We start from the raw sequence: 24,494 nt of genomic DNA on the forward strand, positions 1-24,494 counted from the left end.
AAAAGAGAAAGCCTTTCAGCGATATCAGACAAACACGTCATAACAAATTACAGTAAGATTAGGCACATCCCCTCATATCAAGGCTGGATGAAGCAACACAGTAGAAGAAAAAGGGTCTCAAGACCATGAAAAAGAGAGTCAGAGAAAATCCCTACTGCCACTGTTGGGAGTGCTTCAAGAATGTCAAGCTACACATCATAACATACATGCAAAGGACCTAGCTCAGGCTCCCTGATTATTGATCCAGTTTCTCTCATGAGGCTTTATGAGCCCTGGTTAGTTAATTCTGTGGGCCGGCCATTGTTTTGTGCTGTTCTCAACCCCTCTCTCTGCCTCCCACAATCCTTCCTTACCTTGACTTGGGGTTGAACAGTTTTAGAATTGTGAAAATACTTCAGTGTAAAGGAGAGTGGATGAACAAGATGAAAGAAAGATGTCACAGTGTGATCTTCCAACCGGACACAAAGGTCCCCCCTCTCTCTCCCTCTCACTCTAGCAAGTGAAGCAGCCAGTGGTTTTCAGTCTGACCTGCATTTCCAAGCAGATTGAACTCAAATGTTAGCCCAAGCTGTAGAAGTTCCCATGTTAAAGAAAAGTCCACGCAGATTGTTCCCAGGCATCCACTTGCTTTTGGCCTGAGTTAAGCCAAGATGAGATGATGTGAATCTGCCAACAGTGCTTTCTTACCTGGTTACTGTTTATTCCCACTTTTTAAAGCCGAAGACTATGTAACCTACAATGTTAAAGCACAAAATCCTATCACTGGTTTAATGCACCCCAAATAGTCTCTTTCCCCACTTGTTACCCTTTTCCTACTTTGTTTGGCAAGTCTTAAAACTATAAATGCAATAAATTATAGAAAGACAAGAGTGTAGAATTATTCTTCATTAAGCAAAGCTATAGTTCAAAAATTATGAAACAGCAATTTCCTCCAAAATTCAACTTTCACCATTTTCTCTATTTTATCATTTAGATGGAAGATGTCATAGCACGCATGCAAGATGAAAAAAATGGAATTCCCATCCGCACTGTCAAAAGCTTCCTTTCCAAGATACCTAGTGTCTTCTCTGGTAAGTGTGTATCCAGCACAGCTCCGCTTTCTTCACTGTGTGTTTCATGAACCTCTGGTGTGTTGTTAAACAGCAGCTAGTAAGATGCCATGGCACCTTCATTACGGTGTTTAGAACTTGGAAATGAGTGTAAGACATGACGTGAACCAAGAGTCCTAACTCGCTACAGGGTCTCACTTGAAAGACAGCATGAACGCATATGATAAAAGAGAAAAGAACCACATGAAAATAAATAGTGATGTGTAAAACAATGCCATGTAGACAGGATGTGGAAGTTGAGAGAGTGGCAGACAACCAAGGAGAAGTCAGGGAAGGAGTCTTGAAGCACAGCATTGCTCGGAATTGGGAAAGCCAGGAAGGATCTGATCACCAGGAACCACCCCGGTGTTTACCATGCTGAGAACTGGGCAATGACACAGCCAACAGGTCATGAGCAGTGGTGGCTCGAATTTGTGTCTCTAAAAGCCAACCACAGGACTGAAATTCCAATGAGCAGGGGTGATAAAGAGCTTTTAAATGTTTGTGTAGAATGTTGCGACGAGAGGTTTGGAGAGATGGTTTTGGGTGTACAGGCCTGATTACACATATTAAATTTGGCTCTGCATAACCCATGTCAAAAACTGGGTGTGGGGTATGCCTGAAACACCATAGCTTTTTGGTTCCGGTCCTGGAACTAGCTCTTGTAGACCAGGCTGGCCTCGAACTCATAGAGATACGCCTGCCTCTGCCTCCCAAGTGCTGGGATTAAAGGCGTGTGCCACCAGCGCCCGGCTAATTTGCTATTTTCTTATCTTTTAAAGGATGCTCTCAAAATGTTCACTTCATGGTTTCTATGCTGCTTAGAACAACACAGAAAAATAAATTTACCCTGTAATAAACTACTGGGAAAACAACATATTGGAAGATAAATGTGACTCCGCTTTCTTCTTTTTCTTAAACAATACAACTATAATTTCATTTTATTCTTTTTTTGTCTTGAAGTTCTTTGGTAAATTTAATATTCTATTCATAGTTTTTCTCATGACTCATTACTTATCTATTATTTTTTTTACTTGTTTATTTTTTATTTGAATTATTGAGGAAAGAGTCTCACTCTGCAGTCCAGACTGGACTGAAACTCATAGTGACCCTCTTGCGTCAGCCTCCTGAACTATAGGCCTGAGTGACCTCAAAAATTACTATGAATACATATAAACATGTGTATATATATATATATATATATATTTGTCGTACTGGCACTTGAATCCAGAACCTGGCACATACTAGTTCCAGAGCGCTACCACTGAGAATTACCCAAGTCCGTGTCATCTATTGTTGTTTTGGTCTGTGTATATGTAAGTGTACTTTTGCACATGTGTCTTCTTCAATTGCTTACCCGTGTTATTTTTTGAGGCAAGGTCTTTCCCTGAACCGTGAGCTCCATTTTCTGGTTGGGTTGGTGTATTGGTGAGCACCTGGGCTCTCTCTGTCTCCATCTCTCTTGCATTAGGGTTACAAGCCTACACTATGCCTGGATGGTTTCCATGGTTTCTAGGGACCAAACTCAGAGTCTCATGCTTGTGCAGCAAGTGTTTTACCCAATAAGCACCTCCCCAGCACGTCTGCCTTTTAGTGCCTTAATTGGGTATGTGGGAGCCCTGGGATATGAGCATAGTAGATGGTTTCAGGTTATATATAGGAGACATCTGAGATGAATTCTGAGGCAGTAGCTGAGAAGTGTCTGCTGTGCTTCTGGGAGTAATTTTTGCCTCAAATCCTTCTCAGTTCAAGTAGGGTGATCTACCTGGACTTTGGTCATACATTCTCCATTACAGTATAAAATGTTTACTCAAATTTGTGCCATTGTTTCTGCAGACTGGAAAAAAATAACTGTAAAGTTAAGGGCATATCTGTAGCTTTTTCTGACATTTTCTTTAAATGAATTTCATAGGTCCCAGTCTGCATGGAAACAGTTTCCCTAGAATTCATATCCTGTGACTTACGGTGTTCGTTCTTCTCACATCTGACATCTGTGGCGGGGCAGTCCGTGGCATTGTCGTCAGTTGAAAATGCTTCCTATCAGACTCTGAACGTCAGCACAATAGAGACCCATGTCCCAAACAGAGCAGAAAAGCCATGAATGCTAGAGGAGACCATTGATCTCACATATTAAAGATATTTGTTTGTGGTACTAGTATTTTACAGCTGTGCTATTTTACCTTGGCTACATGCATGCTTGAAAGAATCAAAATTGACAACAAAAGTAGGTACTTTGTTGCTTAACAAGCTGTTGAAATAATATATTTTTATGCTTTTTCTTAGAAAATACATCGCATTCTAAGAAGACTGAGTATATTTGAGTGTATATTTTTGGCTTATATAATCATGGGTGCTTTGGAGGCTAAGGGTCTAATAAGTTTACAATACATAATGGTCCTTAGGACCCATGAAAGGAATATTTGCTTTGTTAGTATTCTAATGTGTTCATAGTATTTGAATAAGCGTCTGAAGTCTGTTCTGCTTTCATTTATTTGAGACACAGTGTCACTCACTGTGTGCCCAGATTGATCTCATATTCACTATCTCCTCCCCTCAACCTCCTGAGTGCTGGGGTTGCAGGATTTCTTCACTATCTCCTCCCCTCAACCTCCTGAGTGCTGGGATTGCAGGATTTCTTCACTATCTCCTCCCCTCAGCCTCCTGAGTGCTGGGATTGCAGGATTTCTTCACTATCTCCTCCCCTCAACCTCCTGAGTGCTGGGGTTGCAGAATGGCCTCACCATGCCTTGCTGCCATTCTCTTTGCTTTGTTTTTAATGATAGTGATTTATCTTCATGTTGATATTTGGCATAAATATTAATCAGTAATTTAGAAAAGTACCACGTAGTTAGCGATTGTAAATACATTAATTTATTTCTTACGATATTCAAAATAATGAGTTTGTTTCATAGCAAATGATTTGGAAGGTCAGGAAGTTCAACCTTTCGTCCATTTCTGTCTTGTATGCTAATATTTAATCTATAGTGAAACTGATTTTGAAAACTATTGCCATTCTGACCTCTGCCTTGAGTTTTCCTTTGGGCCAAACAGCCGTTTTTACAGCATGACAAAGACATCTATTTCAGTCCAGCCTCCAGTCTGCAGCCCCCACCCCCAGGTGGAAATCTTCCAGAGTGCTTATAAAATGGCCTGGTCTTTGTTTCTTCTCTGGGTCACCACGTCCTTGGCTAAACCCCTCTAGTTTCTTCATCTCTGAAGTTTGCAGGTTAGGCCTAAAGGTTTCTTGCAGATTCCTCTCCTTACACAATTCAGAGAATCAGTGAAGGGGAAAGAAAGAAAGACTGGCTTAGAGTTGGGGAGCCCGGCGCCTAGGCTCTTCAGGGCTGGCTGTCCTTGTGCAAATGATCCCAGAGTAAGAGAAACTGTGGTGCGGTGGTGGAATTCACCCTCTGCTTCCTGCCTCAGGGTAATGCCACTTGTGCTCATGGTTTTCATTATGAATTCTATGCTAAAGCATTTGCATAATTCAAGTTTTTCTTTGACCTTCATTGAATTTAACTTCTAATATAATATTTTTATTTGAATATCTCAAAGAACCCCTCAAATTCAACATGTCCAAAATGAGATTCATTGTCTTACCTTCAGCCTCTTTTCATTTTTTGTCATTATCAAGATTATTATATGAATGTTCTCATTACCCTGTCTCTCCTATAACTTCTTCTCCTTGAGTCTACATTGCCATCAGGTGTTATTAGAATAGCTATACAATACTTTGTCTCACGACCATTTGCTCTAGTGTGACTCTAGTCTGAAATATGTTTTTTTTGTCCCTCAGAATTTACTTCTACCTCCTCTTTCATACCACTTTCTCCTGCTCCACAGGCATATGAAAATACACTGGTATTTTCAAATCTCCTGGCCCTCATGTCACAGTGCTCTCTTTTTTTCTAGCCTGCGAAGTCATTGTCCAATTGGACCCAGGATATCCTTACCATCTGAAACACTTCCTGCTCTGCATCCATTTGTTCTGTTGAGAAATCATCCCTCCTGTTCACACTGGTTTTCCTTTTTTTTGTGTCTTCTCCTAACACCATGTTCTCTCTTCTCTGAGGACTTTATTCCATCTGGTATTATAAAGTCATTCACGGTAGCAGTTGGTAATGCCCCTTGACAATCATGTAAACTACGGGAAGACTCCATATGCTCACTCCTGTCATCCCAGATTCAAAGTCCAGCATAAGAGGTGTTCATTAGATATTTGCTAGCTGGCTCAACAATCATTATAGGTTTTAGTGAGACTATTTGCTTTGATGTTGATTTAGAAATTTTCTACACTTTCATGTTTGTGTGGCTTTGACAACATATAAAAATTATTTAGCTTTAAAGAAGGACTTCTTGTAAAAGAACTGCTTAATGTTTTCAATGATATTTTAGTAAACAAAAATACTTTAAGGTTTTTTTCCATAGTATGTATCACATAACCTGAACCATGTAGAATTTTGCCAGGGATCCTGGATTAATGGTATTGGTTGATAAAGGTGACAGCTTAGAGTTTTTGTAAGGTGTGTGTTAGACTCATCCAAACAGAAGGGAAGCTTCTATGTCAGGACAGATGCCTAAAAGAGCACACATAACTCTTCAGTAACCCGTGTGAAAGGATGCCGTGTTTGGGGAGTGCAGGGGCATGAGTTAAGAGGAGAAGACAGGAGCTGCAACTCTAAGAACTTAGAATCTTGTTATGAAGAAAAAGAAGAAATTAATGTCTTAATATAATAGATTTGTTTTAATCTATTTCTTGATAATTTTATACAAGCCTTCAATGCGTTTCCATCATTTGTTCTCACTTTTTTTGCTCCATCTCTTCCTGTTTTTTTTCCATCCAATACCTCCCAAAACACCTTCCAACTTTATAACTTTTATTCTTCTATAACCATAGAGTCCATTTCATGCTGCCCATACAGCCATGGGTCTGAGCCACCCACTGGTCAACCTAACTGGGACCGGATCCCCTTCACCATGGTTCTGTGGACTAAGGACAACATCTTGAGCATGCTACGCAATTGTTCCACCATTCAGATATACCCTCAGCTCTGTTTGAACCAGGGAAATCGCTTATTGATGCTTAAAATTGGGTTTCTCTTGAAAAGAGGGCTAGAGAATATCAGCTTGTGTAAAAAGGAAATGGGTTTGTGGCTTGAATTGGAGCAGAAATTTAAGGCAAGGCAGTGAAATTTTTTTAAAAAAATGATGAATAAAAGGCTTCAGGAATTTATAAAGGGCTTCATGATAGCTCAACAACAGGAAAGGGTTGGGTGATAAGGCCAGTGAATTCAGGGAGGAAATACTGTCAATAGTTATACCCATATTTAGACAATTAGAATTAACATCTTAGGATGCCAATGCCCTCAGACACACTTTTAAAAATGAAAGTGATAGAGGAAGATAATGTATAATGTTGGTCTCTCCTGGAATAATCAGGGTTTGCAACTAAGGGGATTTATGAGTATATGTACTATAACCCAGGAGTAGAGGAGAATCTGTCTTGGAACAAGCAAGTAAAAACAAGGTGAGAAAGTCAGGGGATGCACCTGTGGAACAGGAACAAGTGTGAGGAGCAGATGTGGTTCCTCTGGGACAGCTTCCATGTTCTGGTGGAGAGTATAACTCACCCGAGTTCTCTTGAAGCATCAGGAACACGGAAGGGTAAAGACCTCCTAATGACATGACACGCAATCCCACCGTGCCTTGTGATATAGCACGTAGTATCAGGACTGCAAACATTTGAGTGTCAAAAGTAACCCGTCCTCACATGAAGTAACAACTCTCCACTTTCTTCAAAAGGGTGAGGATCTGTGTGGTGTAAGAATATAAAAGAGACATTATTAATGTACTCATGAAGTAGAAGCTTAAAGTCAAGATTTGACCAAACCTCTGATAATATCTGTAGAGACATCCACCACCCACCGTCCCATCACCTTTAGATTAACCTAGCTTCAGAAGAAACACGTTTGCTGAGCTAGTGCTCTTTCAATGTCTCATGCCCTTGACATTCAAAAATTCTGTTCCTCTATAGAACTAGACACAAGTTTCACTGTTGGAAGACTTCCATGGCCTTCTGTAGGTTGACTTGGAAGTTATTCTGTTTCCACTGAGAACCACAGCAGGAAACAAGCCAGAGTTCTCAGTTCACTGCAGAGTCTATAAGTTTCCATTAAATTTGCATGTAGCAATGCTTAAGGAATGACCCTTGAGATCAAAAGAGTTTGTGAGAATGCCCGTTGACCGTTATTAAACAGAAGGCCTCTGCAAAGCAAGTCACCTAAGAGGTTTACAGGTGAAATTACTAAAAAGATTCAGGGGAGTCCAAAAGACAGGTGCCTGTTCTAGATTAAGAAGCACTGTCAATGGGGAAGAAAACAGGGAGCAGTGAATAGAGATCCCTAGCTGGCCTCTCTGACTTTCATATAGTTTATCTTTAATTAGTTTCCGGAGGTTCTGTGTCACAGACTGCGTAGGGAGCCGCTTCTCTAAGCACTTTTTCATTGCTACTTTGCTTCTTTATCTGAAACGTTCACATTTAACACACCGCCTTGCACATGCCTTGCCACCAATGAGAAAGAAAAACATTGCTGGACAACAATCTTCTCTAAGATTTTTTTTGTTTTGGGGGGAGAGGGGGGCGTTAGACACTGAACCTAAGGCTTCACACATGTGAGACAAGGGCTCTCTCTACCACCGAGCTAGAGTTGCAGCTATCTCTAAAACCGAGTTCAGGGGCTAGAGAGATGGCTCAGTGGTTAAGAGCATTGCCTGCTCTTCCTAAAGGTCCTGAGTTCAATTCCCAGCAACTACATGGTGGCTCACAACCATCTGAAATGAAATCTGATGCCCTCTTCTGGCCTGCAGGCACACAGACAGAATATTGTATACATAATAAAAAAATAAATATTTTTTTTTAAAAAAATGAGTTCAGTGTTTTGCACATACTGAGCAGTCTTATACCCCCAGACTCTGGTAGCTCTTAGGGTTCACAAAAGCATCTTTAACTTTCTATGTCCATTCCAACAATTTCCTTCCAGAGCTCTATACTGCCGTTCAGCAAATTTGATTAACTAATGAAGCCAAGAAACTTCCTACAACCCCCCCTCAAATAGTATAATCTGGTTTATTGTGTATTATTGGACACAGAGTAATTAGTCATTTTTATTTCAGTCCTCCTTCTGTGTACCCAGTTTTTTAGTTGACTTGATTTTAGCCATGCATGAGAAACTAGGCAGTGTGTGAGCTTTTTAAAATAGTTGATTTTAAATGTGATAACTTAAATTTGCTCTGTTTCTTTTCCCTTACTTTCTAAGGCTTGCAGAAATATCAGTGTTACACAGAGGTGATTGATGTAGGCTTAAATATATCATGTGGGTAACTGTACAGGTTCACGTCAAAAGAAACAAAATTCAAATGGACTTGGGGAGCATGACCTTTATGAAGAATTAAGCTTTTCTTACATTACACCAAAATGTAATTGGTTCTCAATTTGAAAATCATAGCAGGAATAGAGCATGGTGGTATGCATACATACGTGATTGCAATACGTGACATTCAGGTCAGAGACTGTAAGGCCAAGTCCTGCTTGGGACCCTTAGTGAGTCTTTTAAAATAGGGTTGGGTGCCAGGACTTCAATAGTAGAGTATTTTCATAACATGTACAGATGCACAAGCTACTGAACTTGATTCTTCACAAAAAAACATAACACAAGGTAGAGGGAAAATGATATGTAAATTTTCTATTAAGCCTGGGGTACTGTTTACCTAATACTAAGATGCTTTTAAGAGTCTAGAGATGTTCCTTTCTGAAACTGACCCATCCTGGGATATTTTTTTCTTCTGTCCATATTTTTAATAGGAATAGATATCATGGGTTCTGCAAAAACAGGTTTCTCCAGAAAACAACTCTAAAAGATATTTTGTCGGAAATTCTGCTGTTAATGTTTTCCCCTTATAGTATCCTAGGCAAGTTCAAAGCTACAAACAGAAACTTTAGGAGAAATCCACAAGAAAGAGCAATAGGATAAGAATAGTGCTAATACTTAGCATGCAATTAAGAAAAATTGACTCAACAGTTAAGGCTTCTGACTGTTCTTCCCAAGGACCTGGGTTTGATTCCTAGGACCACACTGTAGTTTGGTACCATGTATAACTCCAGTTCCAGAAACTCCAATGCCCTCTTCTGCACCTCTCTGAAAATACTGTAGACCCACACTGTAGATTTCCAGGTCTTTCATGCCCAGATGGAAACCTGAGTTGGCCCATGTGATGGACAAGCACATGGGTCTGATACCTTAAAGGGGACTTGAGCACCACTAAGGAATGAAGCTGTCTTTCCCTTTGGACAAAGTGAAACTGATGAAGTATATTTCATATTTTCTAAAATCATCAGTCTGTTCCAGGTCAAAGGTCTACATATCATAATGGCCAAAACTCTTGGCATGGCTAATGGACCTCTCAAAGCCATAGTACACTGCAGCTATAAATTACGTTCTAAATGTCTGGGACATTCTTGTTGGTTTTGAATGTTCTGTGGTTGTTAAATCTGGAAGCCAGTGTTACTAATGATGTCAACTTTTAATAAAAGGTAAAATCTTAGTGAGCAGGTGGAGGAGGGGAGAGCACTGGCATAGGTGAAGGCATAAAAGATGATCGACAAAAATCATCCTAGCCAGGAACTGAAGAGATAACTAATCAGGTAAGGTTTTTGCTTCTCTTGCAGAAGACCCAAATTCAGTTCTCAGATCTTATATTAGTTAAATAACAGCAGATCTGATGCCTCTGGCTTCCATGGGCACCTGGGTCACATTCACAGACCCACACATAGACACACAGTAACTATTAGCATGTCCGGTGTTTGCCTTGAACTCACATTCTGAAAGTCACTCTTCCAAATATAATGTTTATATAGCTTCAGCCTTATAACTGAAGAAATCAGCTTAACCACAGAGAAAGTAATTGATTTACTGAAAGACATTGCCGTTTCAAAGAACAGCTCCCACGCTGACATACAAGATCCATGGAAGGGTGTGAGGGACCACTGAGTATTGGTCCCCTAAAGTCATCATTCCAATGCACTTTTTGGATCCACAAAACCATATAAAGACCTTTTTAAAAAAAAAAAGAATGGGAAAGAAAGAGATAATCAACTTTTTTCACAATCACATGATTACGGTCTTGTCAAACTATGAGTTAAGTATTTCAGCTGGATTTAGTGACTTGGACCTGTTATCCTGCTCCTTACAGATCAGAGACAGAAAAATCTGAGGTCCAAGGTTGGCTTGGGTTACAAGGAGATTCTGTCTCAAGGTAAAAAGGTAAACAGAAGGCTGCAGACATAGCTCAGTGGGAGATCATTTTCCCTGGATGCCATTGCCAGTACTATAGAAGAATTTAAACAGCAAACAAACAGGCCAAAAACCAAAACAACCAGTCAAACAACAGCAAAAGCCCCAGATCACTACCAATCAAAATGCAGAATCATGGAGCCCAGTTCCAATGAACACATCCGTAAAACATTCGGCTACTGAAGGTTCAGGGAACATTGATGAAGACGGGACAGAACGATTGTAAGAGTCAGAGAACCATAGAGTTTGTTGTGAGATTGTGGCTTCAAAGAATGTCAGAGGCTGCAGCCCGGAAGTCTCACCAACATGTCTGACCCAGTGAGGGCTGAAGAAGGATGTCACCGATAGACATGGCAAATGAATGGGCTAAAAGCTTCAGCCTTACACAAGGAACTATGGGCAACCGAGGAAAGCTGGGAGTAGATGAGGCAGTTTTCCCTGGAGGAGAACACGCCAATCGACCAAATGAAAACATGCATACAAGTAATATTATACAGACTGAGTAGGGTATACTTAGGAATATATATATATATATATATATATATATATATATATATATGTAAGTGTATATATGCATGTAAGAACAATTAATGAAAGATCAGGTTGTGATTTTGAAGGAGAATTGGGAGAGGTATATGGGAAGCTTTGGCGGGAGGAAAAGGAACGCAAAGGTAATTATAATCTCAAAACTGTAATTATGAAAACAAAAGCGAGTGTTTTGTGCCATATTTTAATCAAATATCCAGATAGAATTTGCAGAACTTGAAATGCCTCAAGGATACACTTGAAAAGGTGTCCTTTGGACACAAAGAGTGATATTAAGCATGTAAATATCTTAAGTAATTAAAATGTAGAATTTGTTACCAATTATGTCTTAAAATATAAACAGTTCAAAAGACCAAAAAATACTGCTAAGGAAATATGAACAGGGGGAGATGGAGTGCTTGGGTTTTAAGCTTAGTTTCCTTTGCAGTATCACTGGACAACTCAATATTTCTAACTACTGTGCATAAAACAGAGAAACGAGCAATGAACAGAAACTCTATTTCGGCTGTCATTTTCATTCTAATAATGACTTTATTACCACACTGTGCTTAGGCTGGGTGTGACATTCCTATTCCTGCTAGATAGTTAATCTGTTGCCAAGGCCAACAAATTACCGACAGTGGATGCAGGGTGCATCTGAAGCAATGTTTTCTTAGTGATTGGAAGGCATTTGCTAAATTTCTCTTTTAAGGACAAAATATATTCTATTTTGCTTTTTTTTCTAAAAAGCAGATGACATGGTTTATTTTTCCTAATCGTTTCTGACTACCTGTAATGATATCAGAGTCACCTGTTCCGTGGCAGCCAGGGTGCACAGTCTAGTAGAGCTTGCATGCTGTGCCCAACTCAGCTGTGGGATAGCTGTCAGTTATGTCCATCATAGCGCAGTGTTCTACCTCATGTTTCCTTAAATCTGGGCAGTTGTTAATGACAATGGCAGTTTCACTTTTCCCTGTCTGATCATCCCCTTGTACCTCAGCAAATATGTCCCCCTTTTCATCATATGTGGGAGCTGAGAGCTGGTCACCTTAAACAATTTTCTTGTCTTCTCTGTGCTCATCACTTCCTGTCTTGGGGTCTGGACAGCCTCTAACCAAGAGTGCTGCCAAGATGGCGAAGGCAATGAGAAAAATCTATCTGTTCAGTCCTTACCTGCTGTTTTCATTTCATTATAGCCATGCCCAAGATCTTCGAGATGTCTTCTAACTTTTAACACTCTTTCATGCGGGCTATCTTTTATTCCCCATGACAGAGAGCCATCGAAACTGGACCCTCCCAGCGGATGAGTTCCTTTCTAACCGTTCTCATAGCTCATCATTAGTTTAATATCATTACATATTGATGCCGACTTTCCCCTGTAATACACACTCCAACTTTGTTAGCTGATTTCTTCATTATGATGTCAGTGCTTAGTGCATTGAGCCATCTGGAACATTACTGTGAGAATAAAGCAGAGCGAGTCAGAGGCAATCTTGAAAATTTGTTTTGGGAGATTTCCCTGATGTTGACATATTCCATTTTCATTTGGTGGTAATCTACTTTGGAAACTGCTTATCGGGAATGCTGCCTTTCCCTTGAAACAGCAGATTTGGAAGCTCACTTCTGTTTGTTCCCTTTTAGAATCTCCAAATCCTGCAAATGACAGATTGCTACTGCAGTGCCTCTGGTGAGGTCTTGGCGGGGGGGGGGGGGGGGTCTCCTGCTTCTCCCACACGCCGCCCTAGCATCATTTTCTTCTGAATAGACGTCTCTATGTTTAGTTTACACTGACTCTTCATTGGTATAGACATGAGTAAGAATTGCTGACAGTGTTGCTAATCTGGACATGTTTCTGTGAAATAGTCAACTAGAGAGCACAGCATCTAAAGGCCACGTGTGCTCTGCTGTGTTCACTGTCTTTTACACATATGGAAGCGTGTGGTTTCCTCTTCATGGTTCTCATATCTCTGACCACATGTAGAAGGTTCCAACGATTTCTCTCCTTATCATTCTTGGAACAGAGACCACCACTGTGCCCTCTTCTGTGGGCTAACCTGTTCTCACCATCCCCTTTTCTCAATTTCTTTCTGTAGTTATGCTCTTCATTGAATTGCTTTTATCTGGCGATCGTCCCTCATGGATGGGTGATGTGATTTTTGGCACCTGAAGAGGAGCAGTGTTCATCTCTTCAGCCCTCAGTCCCTGGTGTGTAGACAGTGTCAATACGTAAAGAACAATGACACATTTAGATTCATCCTCAGCAAATGTCATTTCTCATTGGTTGGCAATATAAAGAGCCTTCTGCCTTAGTAGGTTATGTGGGTACCTGGTGCTGCCCCGAACTTCCCTACCAGCAGGGAACACTGAATGATGGTGGCTGTACTTTGCTCTGTATTGCTGCCTTGTGTGGGTTTCATGGCTGATAATCGGGAAACTCAACATAGTTTTCAAGTTTCTTCAAAATCCACAGGCTCTTGCAATTTAAATTTTGTTGTTTGCATTACACTTAATTTTTAGAATATTGAATTTGTATTTAAATGTAATATTCCTCCAAACCTGGAGAAAGCAGCAAGGCAGTGAACAGACCTGCGTCTATTTCTCATGCTTCAGGTGAGATCACCATGTCTCACAAGACAGCTCTGGCCTTGGTGAATGTGATCTGGCGGCAAGGGCTGCCAGAGGAACTTCCAGTATCTCAGATACTTGCACTGAACTAACATTCTGCAAGTATCAGCCTTTAAATGGAATATTTATGTATCTGCATCCTTGTAACAATGGAGAGCAGTTAAATAACTTCCCCACCTTTAAGTAATATTGGTGCCATTTTAATTTAGGTTGATGGAAAATGTAATGAATACAGACCATATTATACCAGGTTAGGATATGGAATCATATATGTGTGTATATGCTACATAAACCAAGAAGCACATATACATATCGTATAATAGATGTTTTGGTGAAAAATAATAAACTATATATATAGTATAGTGTATAATATTTTATATTTATAATTTTATAATATGAGATTATGGTACAAATATATGTACATATATAAACTGACACAGAGAACAGAAACATACTCCATGATACAGAAATGATATGTGAAATACAAATCTTATGAACTTTGTTTCTTTGCATGATTGCTCTATCTACCATGTCTATCTGATTACCATTCATATATCTGTCAATCAATCTTCTATCTGCAAAATAATAAGATTAAACAGAAGCAGTATTTAAAAATGCTTTGTATATTACATATTATATGTAATGGAACATCTTTAATTATATCATATGCATTTATTTAAATGTACAAATATAATCTCTTCTATTATGAGTAATACATACCATTCTATGTATGATGCATACATATTACATATATAGAGAGATATATCTATTTTAGGGCTCATCCTCATTTTGAATGTAATATTTTTATAATTTTTGAGAATTTCCTTCATGCATATAGCAGCACAGTGGGCTGAAATAACTTTCAAATTGTATATCCTCATGATTTTAGCTCACAGAAAGAAAATACCATTTTTCTTCTTAGAATTAAAACAGGAAGCTGACAGACAGGGACTTGGTGACTCATCATCTCCTCTGTGGCACAGGTCGCAGAGATAGTTTTTCACCTCTCATTAATTCCAGTGAAAACGTAAACTCCAATAACCATTATAGCCATGATTCAGACTCTCGTGTGAGTGCTTGTCTATTTGACTTTAGATCATCTCCAATGAAGTTCCTCAGAGGTGGCATCAAGCCAATTGTTTGTGTTCACCCTACTGAAATTCCATGTGCAAGAGCAGCGGTTTCTGTCAGAAATCATCTTGGAGGAAGTTAAGACAGTATGTATGTCAGTCCAGAAGGAGCTGTGCCCGCCCGTGGGAGGTCAGAGTGGAGAGATGCTATTGAGAAGATGGGATGGCAAGGGAAGTTCAGCTTAAGGAGAAGAACGTGAAGACACAGGACTATGAAGGGACTTCTGGAAGAGGTTCTGGGGCAGAAACTGAAGCCTGAAGGAAACAGACAATCTATGTTGTAAATGTGTTTCTCAGACAGAACACCTATGCTTCATGGCTTCTTTGTGAGTTCTACCATACAGTCTGCCTTGTGGTTAGCTAGTCCTAAATGTCAATGTGTCATTGCAAGTAGAAACATGGACATTGCCCATTTAGAAGGAATTTGCAGTTGAGTTGGTTGATGGGTCAGAATAGAAGACAGACTCAAAGAAGTTGTGCAAATCATGCCAAACGCTTGAAAAGCATATCATGGTGTAAGCGACAGACAGGTTCACTGGCCCTAACCTTCTTTCATTCCATTCCTGAAACCTCGAGGTCACAAGCTGACTTGGTGACTTTAGAAAGACAATATTTGTGATCAATACATACTCTTAAGTGAGTGCAGACACACACATACGTGTGTGTGTATGGTACTGAAGATCAAACCTGGAGCCTTACTCATGCTAGGCAACTGTTGTATCATTGAACTACATCCCTAGCCTGAGATCACATGTTTTTACTGCCCTTTTCATTCGGAAGGGTGCCCCTCCTGATGTCTACCAAGACCTGGTTTGCCGCAGGCAAAACATCTGTTTTTCTCCATCTTCTTCCCCAGAGTCAAACATTGCTAATAAAGGGTTAAAATGATTTCCATGCACAAAGTCTTTTGCTTTTAAAGCTTTTTGCTACTGACCTAGTTCTCTGTATCTTAGCCTAAGCCTGAGAAAACCCAAAAGGGAGTTAAAAATAGAATTAGCATTTTCTTTAAAAGTGTAAAGCATCCTCTTCTTTTGAAGGAGAGTAAGAAGGTTTTCTTTAATATTTGACTCATTTCCTCTTCTCTGGAAAGGCAGCCTCCAAATGGACAAACCTCACTGAAGTCATTCTACCCTGAAAACAATTAAGATCAAATACCAGAAGGCTAAAAATATCAATGTTACACTTTCAGCCGAGGTTATTGGCTGTTTCTTTCCACCGTATGGTCAGGTGGCCTTTTAGCAAGAGCTGGATGCTGATGGTTGCTAGGGGCTAATGCGGTGAGAGAACAGTAAATAATTCAAAAATAGCTGTTCTTAAGTGCTAAGCAATTTGGCTTGTCCCAGAACTTAAAGGTGTGTGTGTGTGTGTGTGCGTGCATGCGTGCGTGTGTGTGTGTCTGAAGCTGGTGATAAAGTCAAACCCCAAAACCTGTGTTAATGGGTTTTATCTGTAGGCTTTACTGAACTATATAAGACCTTCCACTTATGTGGCCCAAATTTGGGGGTTTCCTTTGGGTAACAATCTCATCCCAGCCTCATTCTGTGCATGCATGTCAGTGAGGTACACTAATCCTCTGGGTTAAGGGCAAGCAGAGAGAATGGAGATCAGGCTTGGTAAATCTGAGCCTCGTGTCTCATACTTTATCTAAACTACGAACAAAAGAATCTTTCTTTGTGGGTTGACTAGCTGGTGCGTAGAAGCATGAAGGTGGAAACCAGAAGTGGAACTGATGTAGGGATGCACATTGTTATTGAGTATAAAGTGAAGCTTGGCCCTGACTTTAAACCCCTTGATCCATCTGTGCCTGGAGCTTTTTGGCAGCAAATGAAACAACAACAAAAACACATTTCCTCCTCATAGCTTAGCTTGGGCATCTGGGAACTAAAGTTTTGAGTATAAATTTACCATTTTATGTATCCTTTCTTCTTCAGTTCTCTACTATAAAAGCTATTTGTATCTAGAAACACTCTTGTTTATTTCTGAAAAAGTTTGAAACAGCTTTCAAATTGTATATCCTCATGCTCCAAGCTCGCAGAGAGAAAACACTATTTTCCCCTTTTCAATTGAAACAGGAAGCTGACAGACAGTCACAGATCATCTCCTACGGCACAGGTGGCAGAGATGGAGCAAAGGAGGATAGCTTCGCTCCTTTCTGTCACCAACCACCTGACAAGAGGCAACTCAAGATCCACTTATTTTAGCTCCCAGTTTGAGAGTATTTACTACCACAGAGAGGAAGCCGCGGCCACAGGAACATGGGATGTCTGCTCCCACAACATGGACAATCGAGAAGCAGAGAGGGTCCATGGTGGAGCTAAGCTGAGGCCCTCAAAGCCTGCCTAAATCCTAAAGATCCCACAGCTTTCCAAAGCAGCACAGCAAGCTGGAGACCAAGTGTTTAAACACAGAACCCTATGGGAGATATTTTCTTCCCAAGCCATAACTGATAGCAAGGGACCAATTAGAGCTAACGAATGGTACCCACTAACTTCTCCATTGTATTATTTTAACCAGGTACTTGAGATTTCGCCTTTCCCTCAGATCCTGAGAAGTTGAGGACATAAACTTGAGTCCTGTATTCTTATTCCCACTGCAATTTCATTGGTTTGTCCTGTTCTAAGGCTTCTAGGAGAAAGACCTATGCCCTTGCAACAGGTATCAGAAGCCACCAAGATGTTCAGAAAATATTTGCACAACCAACCTAGCTTTGTATTCACAGCTTATGTTTGCCAAACGTAGCCAGTTTCTCGGTCACATTTTGTGGGCACGACATACTGTCGGGTTCTATGAATTCCTTGATGATACAAAAATGGGAGTGTAGATCAGCAGGCTGCACTGCAGCGTTCCAGTTACAGCCGGATGGCTGCCCAGTCGAGTCCGTCCCTAAACCTCAAGAACTAGCAGGAGAGAGGCTGGCGATACAGCCCAGTGATAAAGTGCTTGCTTAGCATGTGGGAGGTCTGGGCTTCAATCTCTGGAGCAGGAAAATCAGAAGGCAGTGGGGATACAGAAAGTGTTAAAGGTAACCACCAGGACAAGGGAGATGGGAGGGAAACAATTGGTGAAAGAGTAGTGGGAATACCCTCACGCCCTTCATTGCCACCCAGAATAAGGAAAATGACGGGCATGCAAAAACCGCTTTAGTGGGCAGAGCTGCAGTCCTGCATTCAGTGGGGAGAGGCCTGTGAGAAGCAGCCAGCTTCTTGGAAGTGTGTGCTGTTTATGATATTTAGTTAAAGAATGGGACTAGTCCATCCTGCATTTGGCACAGGCTTCTCAAGGGAACATCTTTGTATTATTGCTTTTGGAAAAGTTAGTGAAGAACTGTGAATTTATGATCGCATCTTTTTGGAGTGGGGGCATTAACACTAGTCTTTGTCTGCTCTTGATGAGATCAGTTACTCAGGCAGGCACACCCCACCTCAAAACTAATTAGAAACATTCATTTTTTTTCTCAATTTAATGAGTCCTGTGAGTATTAACCTATTCTGACTCTTAGTAAAAGATGCATTTAAAAGAGCTGGCGAGATGGCTCCATGGACAAAGTGTTCACCATGCAATCATTAAGACCTGAGTTTGATTACTAATATTCATGTAAAATATATACCTGTAATCCTAGCACAAGGGAAGCAGAGGCAGGGGGATCCTTGGGGTTTCTGATCAGCTGGTCTACCTGAATCAGTGAATTTTGCTGCTGGTTCAGTGAGAAAGACCCATGCTAACCTCTGGCTTCCACATGCAAACATATAGACGTGAACATATACTTACAAACAAACATACACAGACCAACAACAAGAAGAAAAAAAGAGAATGGAATAAGTCTCATTGATCGGAAAATGTATTAGTATTTATTTTTGCTGCTTTCTTTGGCTTTGGGAGTGCTGCGATTGAACCCAAGGTTTGTATGTGCTAAGGTACAGTGGGGTTCTCTACCACTGAGTCTCGTCCTCAACAACATTCCGATTTCCTGAAGTTACCTTGAACAAGGTGTGCAGAGATCAAACCCTAGAACCCCAGCTCTCAGCGGTCTTCCAGCCCCTGCTTTCTGACAAGCATTGATTGAGTGCCTCCTGATGTCAGCTGTGACTGTAGCCTCTGGACTTCTGTCAGATCAAACCTGGGAATTGCAGGGGGCTGGAGCTGGTGGGAAAGGAGGTGGTCTTTATTGCGCCCCACGATCATTGATCTGACAGGGACGTAACGGAGGATACAACTGAGGGAAACCACAACACAGCAGAGACCCACTCCTTCAGCTTCAGCCAACTGCAGCTTTTCATCCCAGAAGGGAGCATTAAGGTTTAATAACACAGGACTGCAGCTCACACAGCTAATTAACAGTCAAGCCCTAAGAAAAATCCAGCTTCCTGAGGCTAAGCTATGCAAAGAAGGGCATTCTGTATTTCAGCCCAGGAAGGAAACATAACCATCCTCTTTCTAATTAATAAAAGAGTTAATTGTTTGTTTCACTATTCCCAGAGGCTCCTCAACGTCTGTATTGTCTAAAGATTTTTCCTCTATTCCCCTCACATCACGTTAGTGTGGGACAGCATTCGGATATCTTGCATCAAAATAGATGTTAATTTTGTGCGCCTTCTTCCTGAACCAGTCACACATCTTAATTTAAAAGCACCATTTAGTTTTAATGAGTTTTAGATGTGACTGACTATGGATTGTAGAGCAAGAAACAGGAAAAGTGGCCAGTGGGTCTCATCTAGTAAGATGAAAATGTCTAGGAGAAAGACACCTAAGAGCGATGGCTTGAGGACCCACTGTGTGAAGATTAAAGCAAGAACTCGTAGTGTTCCAGTTAATACATGAGTCTGGCTTGTGGGCAGTGAAAAGAAAACAGAAATGAATTCTTTGGCTAGCCACCCACAAGTCCTAAGACCTTGCTCCCTCGTTTGCTTGCCAATGCTTGGAGACAGGAACAATTAGAGCAAAAGAGGCTCCTGCTTGTCCTTAGGATCCCTGTTAGTGGGGAGCCTGTTAGCTCCAGAGGCCTGTGTCCAGTGTCTTCCTGCACACAGGAACTTCTGCACAACCCTCCGCTCACATGCAACACACACGTGATGAAGGCCTTCATGAGTAATGGGAAAGACTTTTTAGTGGTAGTAAAGAGAGGTATGTAAGATGACCTTTGAATTTTCTCTCCGGATGAAATAAACCACAGTTAATTAGTTCTGTTGGTCATTGATAGAGAACATGCTACAGGGCTCAGTTTGTTTACATATATTTTCTTGCTGATATATTAATGATTTTTTTTTACTATGCATCATCAAAAACAACTCTTCCTCTCTGGTAAATAAGCTTTAAAAATGACATTATTGGAGTCATGCCAAATAGTGGGCATTGTTGTAATTGAGATATATAATTTATTTGATCTCAATTATTTTTCAAGATATGTTTACCAGCTTTATTTAATATTTGAGAGGTTTGAGGCTAACAGATAGCTCATTGCCAATCTCTCAGCCAATAGCTGAAGCTCATTTACATCTAAATATTTGGCCTAGCTCCCATGGCCTTTCAATGAATTTAGTGAACATCACAAAAAGAGTTTTTAAACTAAATACATAAATAAAATGCTGCTTTAAATAACAATGGTCTGGAGAGAAAACAAATTATTTTCTGCAGCTGAACATTCATTTTTCAAACTTTCTGATAGCAAGATAAGAGAAAATATGGAAGTTTAGCAAATTCTCATTGTTATAAAGCAGAATGTTTTTAACATTATGAACTTGATATTAGCAACAAATTCTAAAGAAAATCCAGTATTCAATTAACATTAAAACCAATATCTAGAATACCTAGAAGAACATTCTAGAACAGTGGTTCTCAACCTCCCTAAAGCTGAGGCTCTTTATCACAGTTTCACATGCTGTGGAGACCACCCTAACCATAAAATTGTTTTATTGTTGCTTCATAACTGTATTTTTGCTACTTTTATGAGTCGCAATGTAAATATCTGGTAGAAGACCCTCAAAGGGGTCGTGACTCATAGGTTGAGAACCATTTTAACATCTCATCTAACAGTTTTCTTTTCAGACAGAGCTACTCCATGGAATTTGGTGTTTGGAACTTGGGTAGTGTCCAAGTGAAAAGCCTCTTTTGCCAGATGTTTACCTCAAAGGCTTTTGGTCTGAACAACTGTGTTATCGTTAACTCCTGCTGTGGTTGCTTCATGTCTGTGAAAACTGACCTCCAGCGACCAGCTCGTTATGTGTGTACAGCACACAAGCAGGGCTATTCTATCTTCCCTGTGGATTCTTTAGGCCCTCCAGGTTGTGAAAATAGAACATAGGGTAGGAAGAAATAGAAAAGCAAGTGAGGGCTGAAAGTTTAAATGGCTCTGAAATAAAGCATTCACCTTTCAAGAAAACAGGCCCATGTTTAAAATAGCTGCTTTGGGGCCTGTTCACTTTGTCCCCTGCCTCCTGGGACACACATGCTGAGAGACTGTCGTTCTGCTCTGAATCTCAGGGAGAAAGCCTACACGCTTCCTGGCAGCCGGTCAGACCCTAACCCAAGTCAAAAATGAGATTTGTGCCATTCGGGGGAGATTACATAGCAGAGATGGTGATGGATTCTTTCCTTGGTGTTCACTATTACCATGTAAGAAGAAGGTCTGCTTCCAATGCAGCATGACCCTTCAGTGCCTGGAATTTCAACTGTTCCTTTTCTTTCTTCAGCACCCTGCCACCAAGATAACAGTTGGGATAATCCACACTGGGTTTCCAAGAGAAAGGTCTAGTATTGAGGCACTGTCTGTCTCCGTCTTCTTCACTGAGACCAAATTCAGCAAACATCAGAAGAATGTTCATGCTTTGAGTTACATATAAGAGTGAAACAAATATCCCGCCTACAGGATACTCCTGACTGTGAGCATGTGAACTCAGTGGATAGGATGGCTTGCCTCTCCTAATCCATGTAGTATGGAGTGTGTTGATAGCCCTCTTGTAGAGGAAAGCTCTTTTTTAGTCAAACACATTTGCGAAGTAAAGCTTAAAATTTTAAAGTTAGATCTAGGTTACCTCACTCAGGATGATGATTTTTTTTCTAGTTCCATCCATTACCTGCAAATTTCCTGCATTGTTTTTTTAACAGCTGTGTGATACCCCATTGAGTGGATGCACCACATTTTCTCTATCCATTCTTTGGTTGAGGGGCATTTAGGTTTTTTCCAGGTTCTGGCTGTTATCAATAATGCTGCTGTGAGCACAGTTGAGCAAATGTCCTTGTGGTATGATTGAGCATTCTTTGGGAATATATGCCCAGGATTGGTATAGCTTGATTCCCAATTTTCTGAGAAATCGTCATATAGATTTCCAAAGTATTTATACAAGTTTGCACTCCCACCAGCAATGGAGGAGTGTTCCCCTTACTCCATATCCTCTATAGCATGTAATTTGTGTTTTTTATCTTAGCCATTCTGACACATGTCAGATGGAATCTCAGAATCATTTTGATTTGCATTTCACTGATGGCTAAGGATATTGAACAATTTTTTAAAGTGTATTTTGGCCATTTGAGATTCTTCTGTTGAGAATTCTGTGTTTAGATTTACACTCCATTTTTTAATTGGATTATTTGGTTTTTTGATGTCTGGTTTCTTGAGTTCATTATATATTTTGGAGTTCAGTCCTTAGTCAGATCTGGGATTGGTAAAGTTCTTTTCCCATTCTGTAGGAGGCCATTTTGCCTTATTGACAGTATCCTTTGCTTTACAAAAGCTTTTTAGCTTCATGTATGATGTCAGATTTCCCTCTGTATGCTGTGAATATCATTGGTTAATAAAGAAGCTGTTTTGGGCCTTTGATAAGGTAAAAAAAAATAGAGCTAGGCAGGGAGAACTAAACTGAATGCTGGGAGGAAGAAGGCAGAGTCAGAGAGAAGCCATGCAGCCGCTGCTGGAGACAGATGTGCTGAAACTTTGCTGGTAGTCCACAGCCTCGTGTCAATACACAGATTAATGGAGATGGGTTAATTTAAGATATGAGTTAGCCAGAAATACACTTAAACTATGAGCCAAGTAGTGATTTAATTAATACAGTTTCTGTGTGGTTATTTTGGAGCAGAGAAGCTGGGAAATGAACAAGCAGCCTCCTTATAACACACGTACTCACTTATACGTGGATATTAGCTATAAAGGATAACTATGCTACAATCTACAGCCCCAGAGAGGCTAGGCAACAAAAAGGGCCCAAAAGGAACACATGGATTTCCCTGGGATGGAGAAATAGAAGCGATCTCCTGTGTAAACTGGGAGCAGATGTGGATTGGAACAAGGGATGGGGTTGGGGGCAGGATAGAGGAGGAGAGTAATAGAAGAGATGGACGGGGTGTTTTGGGGTCAGGTAGAAACCTGGTGCCAGGGCAACTTCCACAAATCTATAAGGATGACCCTGCAAAGATTTCTAACAATAGGTAGCCTGAACTGGCCATCTCCTGTAATCACATTGGTCTACTCTAATTGTCATCAAAGAGCCCCATCCAGTATCTGAGGGAAGCAGATGCAAAGATCCATAGCCATGCACCAGGTCAAGCTTTGAGAATCCCGTTGAACGTGGGGGGTGGGGGGTGGGGAGGATTATACAAGCCAAGGGAGTCAAGGTCATCACAAGGAAACACACAGAAACAACTAACATGGGCTCAGAGGAGCTCACAGACACTGGACTGGCAGCTAAGGAGCCTGCATGGGTCTGACCTAAGCCCTCTATTTAAGTGTGACAGTTGTAGAGCTTGGTCTACATATGGCATTCCATCAGAAGGAACAGTGCCTGTCCCTGATGTTTTGGCAGACTTTTGGGAACCTATTCCTTATACTAGGTTGCCTTATCAAGCCTTAATATGAGGGGAGGAGCTTAGTCCTAATTCTGCATGATATGCCATGCTTTGTTGACACCCATGGGAGGCCATGGTTGTCATGGGAGGTCTCTGAACAGAAACAGAGGAGGAGTGGACGCTTGCAGTGGGGGTGGAGGCAGATGGAATGTGGGGGGAGGAAATAGAAGGGGAGGAGGGGGAGGGAGAAACTGTGGTCAGGATGTAAAATAAGTGAATAACTTAATTAAAAAGTGAAACTATCTTTACCAAAATATTACAGCCTTTGCCATGCTGGTATTATTCTCAGTCTCTATAGTACTACAGTGTTTCCCCCAGAAAATGTGCTTCATAAACTACTGTGTTTATAGGGCAAAGAGCTTTGAGGAAAATGTGGACTGTGTTTGTTTTATCTTCCTCTTCCGAAAACTGAAGATATTAGCAACCTCAGGAGACAGTACAGTGAGTGTGGATTCCAGGGAAACAACTTTGGTTTTAGGTCGTCTATTTTGATAAAGCTCCCATGTGAAATGCTCTGATTCTTCAGAACTATTAAATTCCATTAACGAGATTTTAGTAGTTTGCAACTTTCTTACCTCACTCGCTCAGATCAGATTTCCATCAGTAATCCGATTTGGGTGAGGAGTCATGAGGGACTAGGCGAAATGAAAGCCACATGGATTCTTAGACATCGTGTCTTCTGTTTGTCTACCCAACATCTGAGACAAAGACAGAGAGATTGGATACAGCCAGCTGAGGAGTTTCCATAATCGCTGTATGCTGTCTGTGATACCGGCTTCACTTCATCTAACTGCTCATTCACCTAAGAATATGTACAGGGTCATGGAGAGGTGGCTCAGTGGTTTAGAGTTCGTACTGCTCTTGCACTACCGGGGTTTGGTCCTCACTTCCCAAGTTGGTAGGCTCACAATCACTGGTAACTAAAGCTTCAGGGAAAG

The 24,494-nt window shown here is 40.7% G+C and overlaps 1 protein-coding gene across 5 annotated transcripts in view; it reads left to right on the forward strand.

Annotated features, from left to right (window-relative positions):
- Rgs7 (regulator of G protein signaling 7) overlaps positions 1-24,494 on the forward strand; it is a 367,840-nt gene that overhangs the window by 203,154 nt on the left and 140,192 nt on the right. For all 5 annotated transcript variants that reach the window (XM_041643499.1, XM_041643495.1, XM_041643497.1 and 2 more), the window contains one exon: positions 974-1,070. In XM_041643499.1, the coding sequence (XP_041499433.1) occupies positions 974-1,070 (97 nt within the window). The remainder of the gene's footprint in view (positions 1-973; positions 1,071-24,494) is intronic.

Source organism: Microtus oregoni, unplaced genomic scaffold (assembly GCF_018167655.1).
Source record: "Microtus oregoni isolate MIOR12 unplaced genomic scaffold, Mior012 000086F_ref0000336, whole genome shotgun sequence".
NCBI lineage: Eukaryota > Metazoa > Chordata > Mammalia > Rodentia > Cricetidae > Microtus > Microtus oregoni.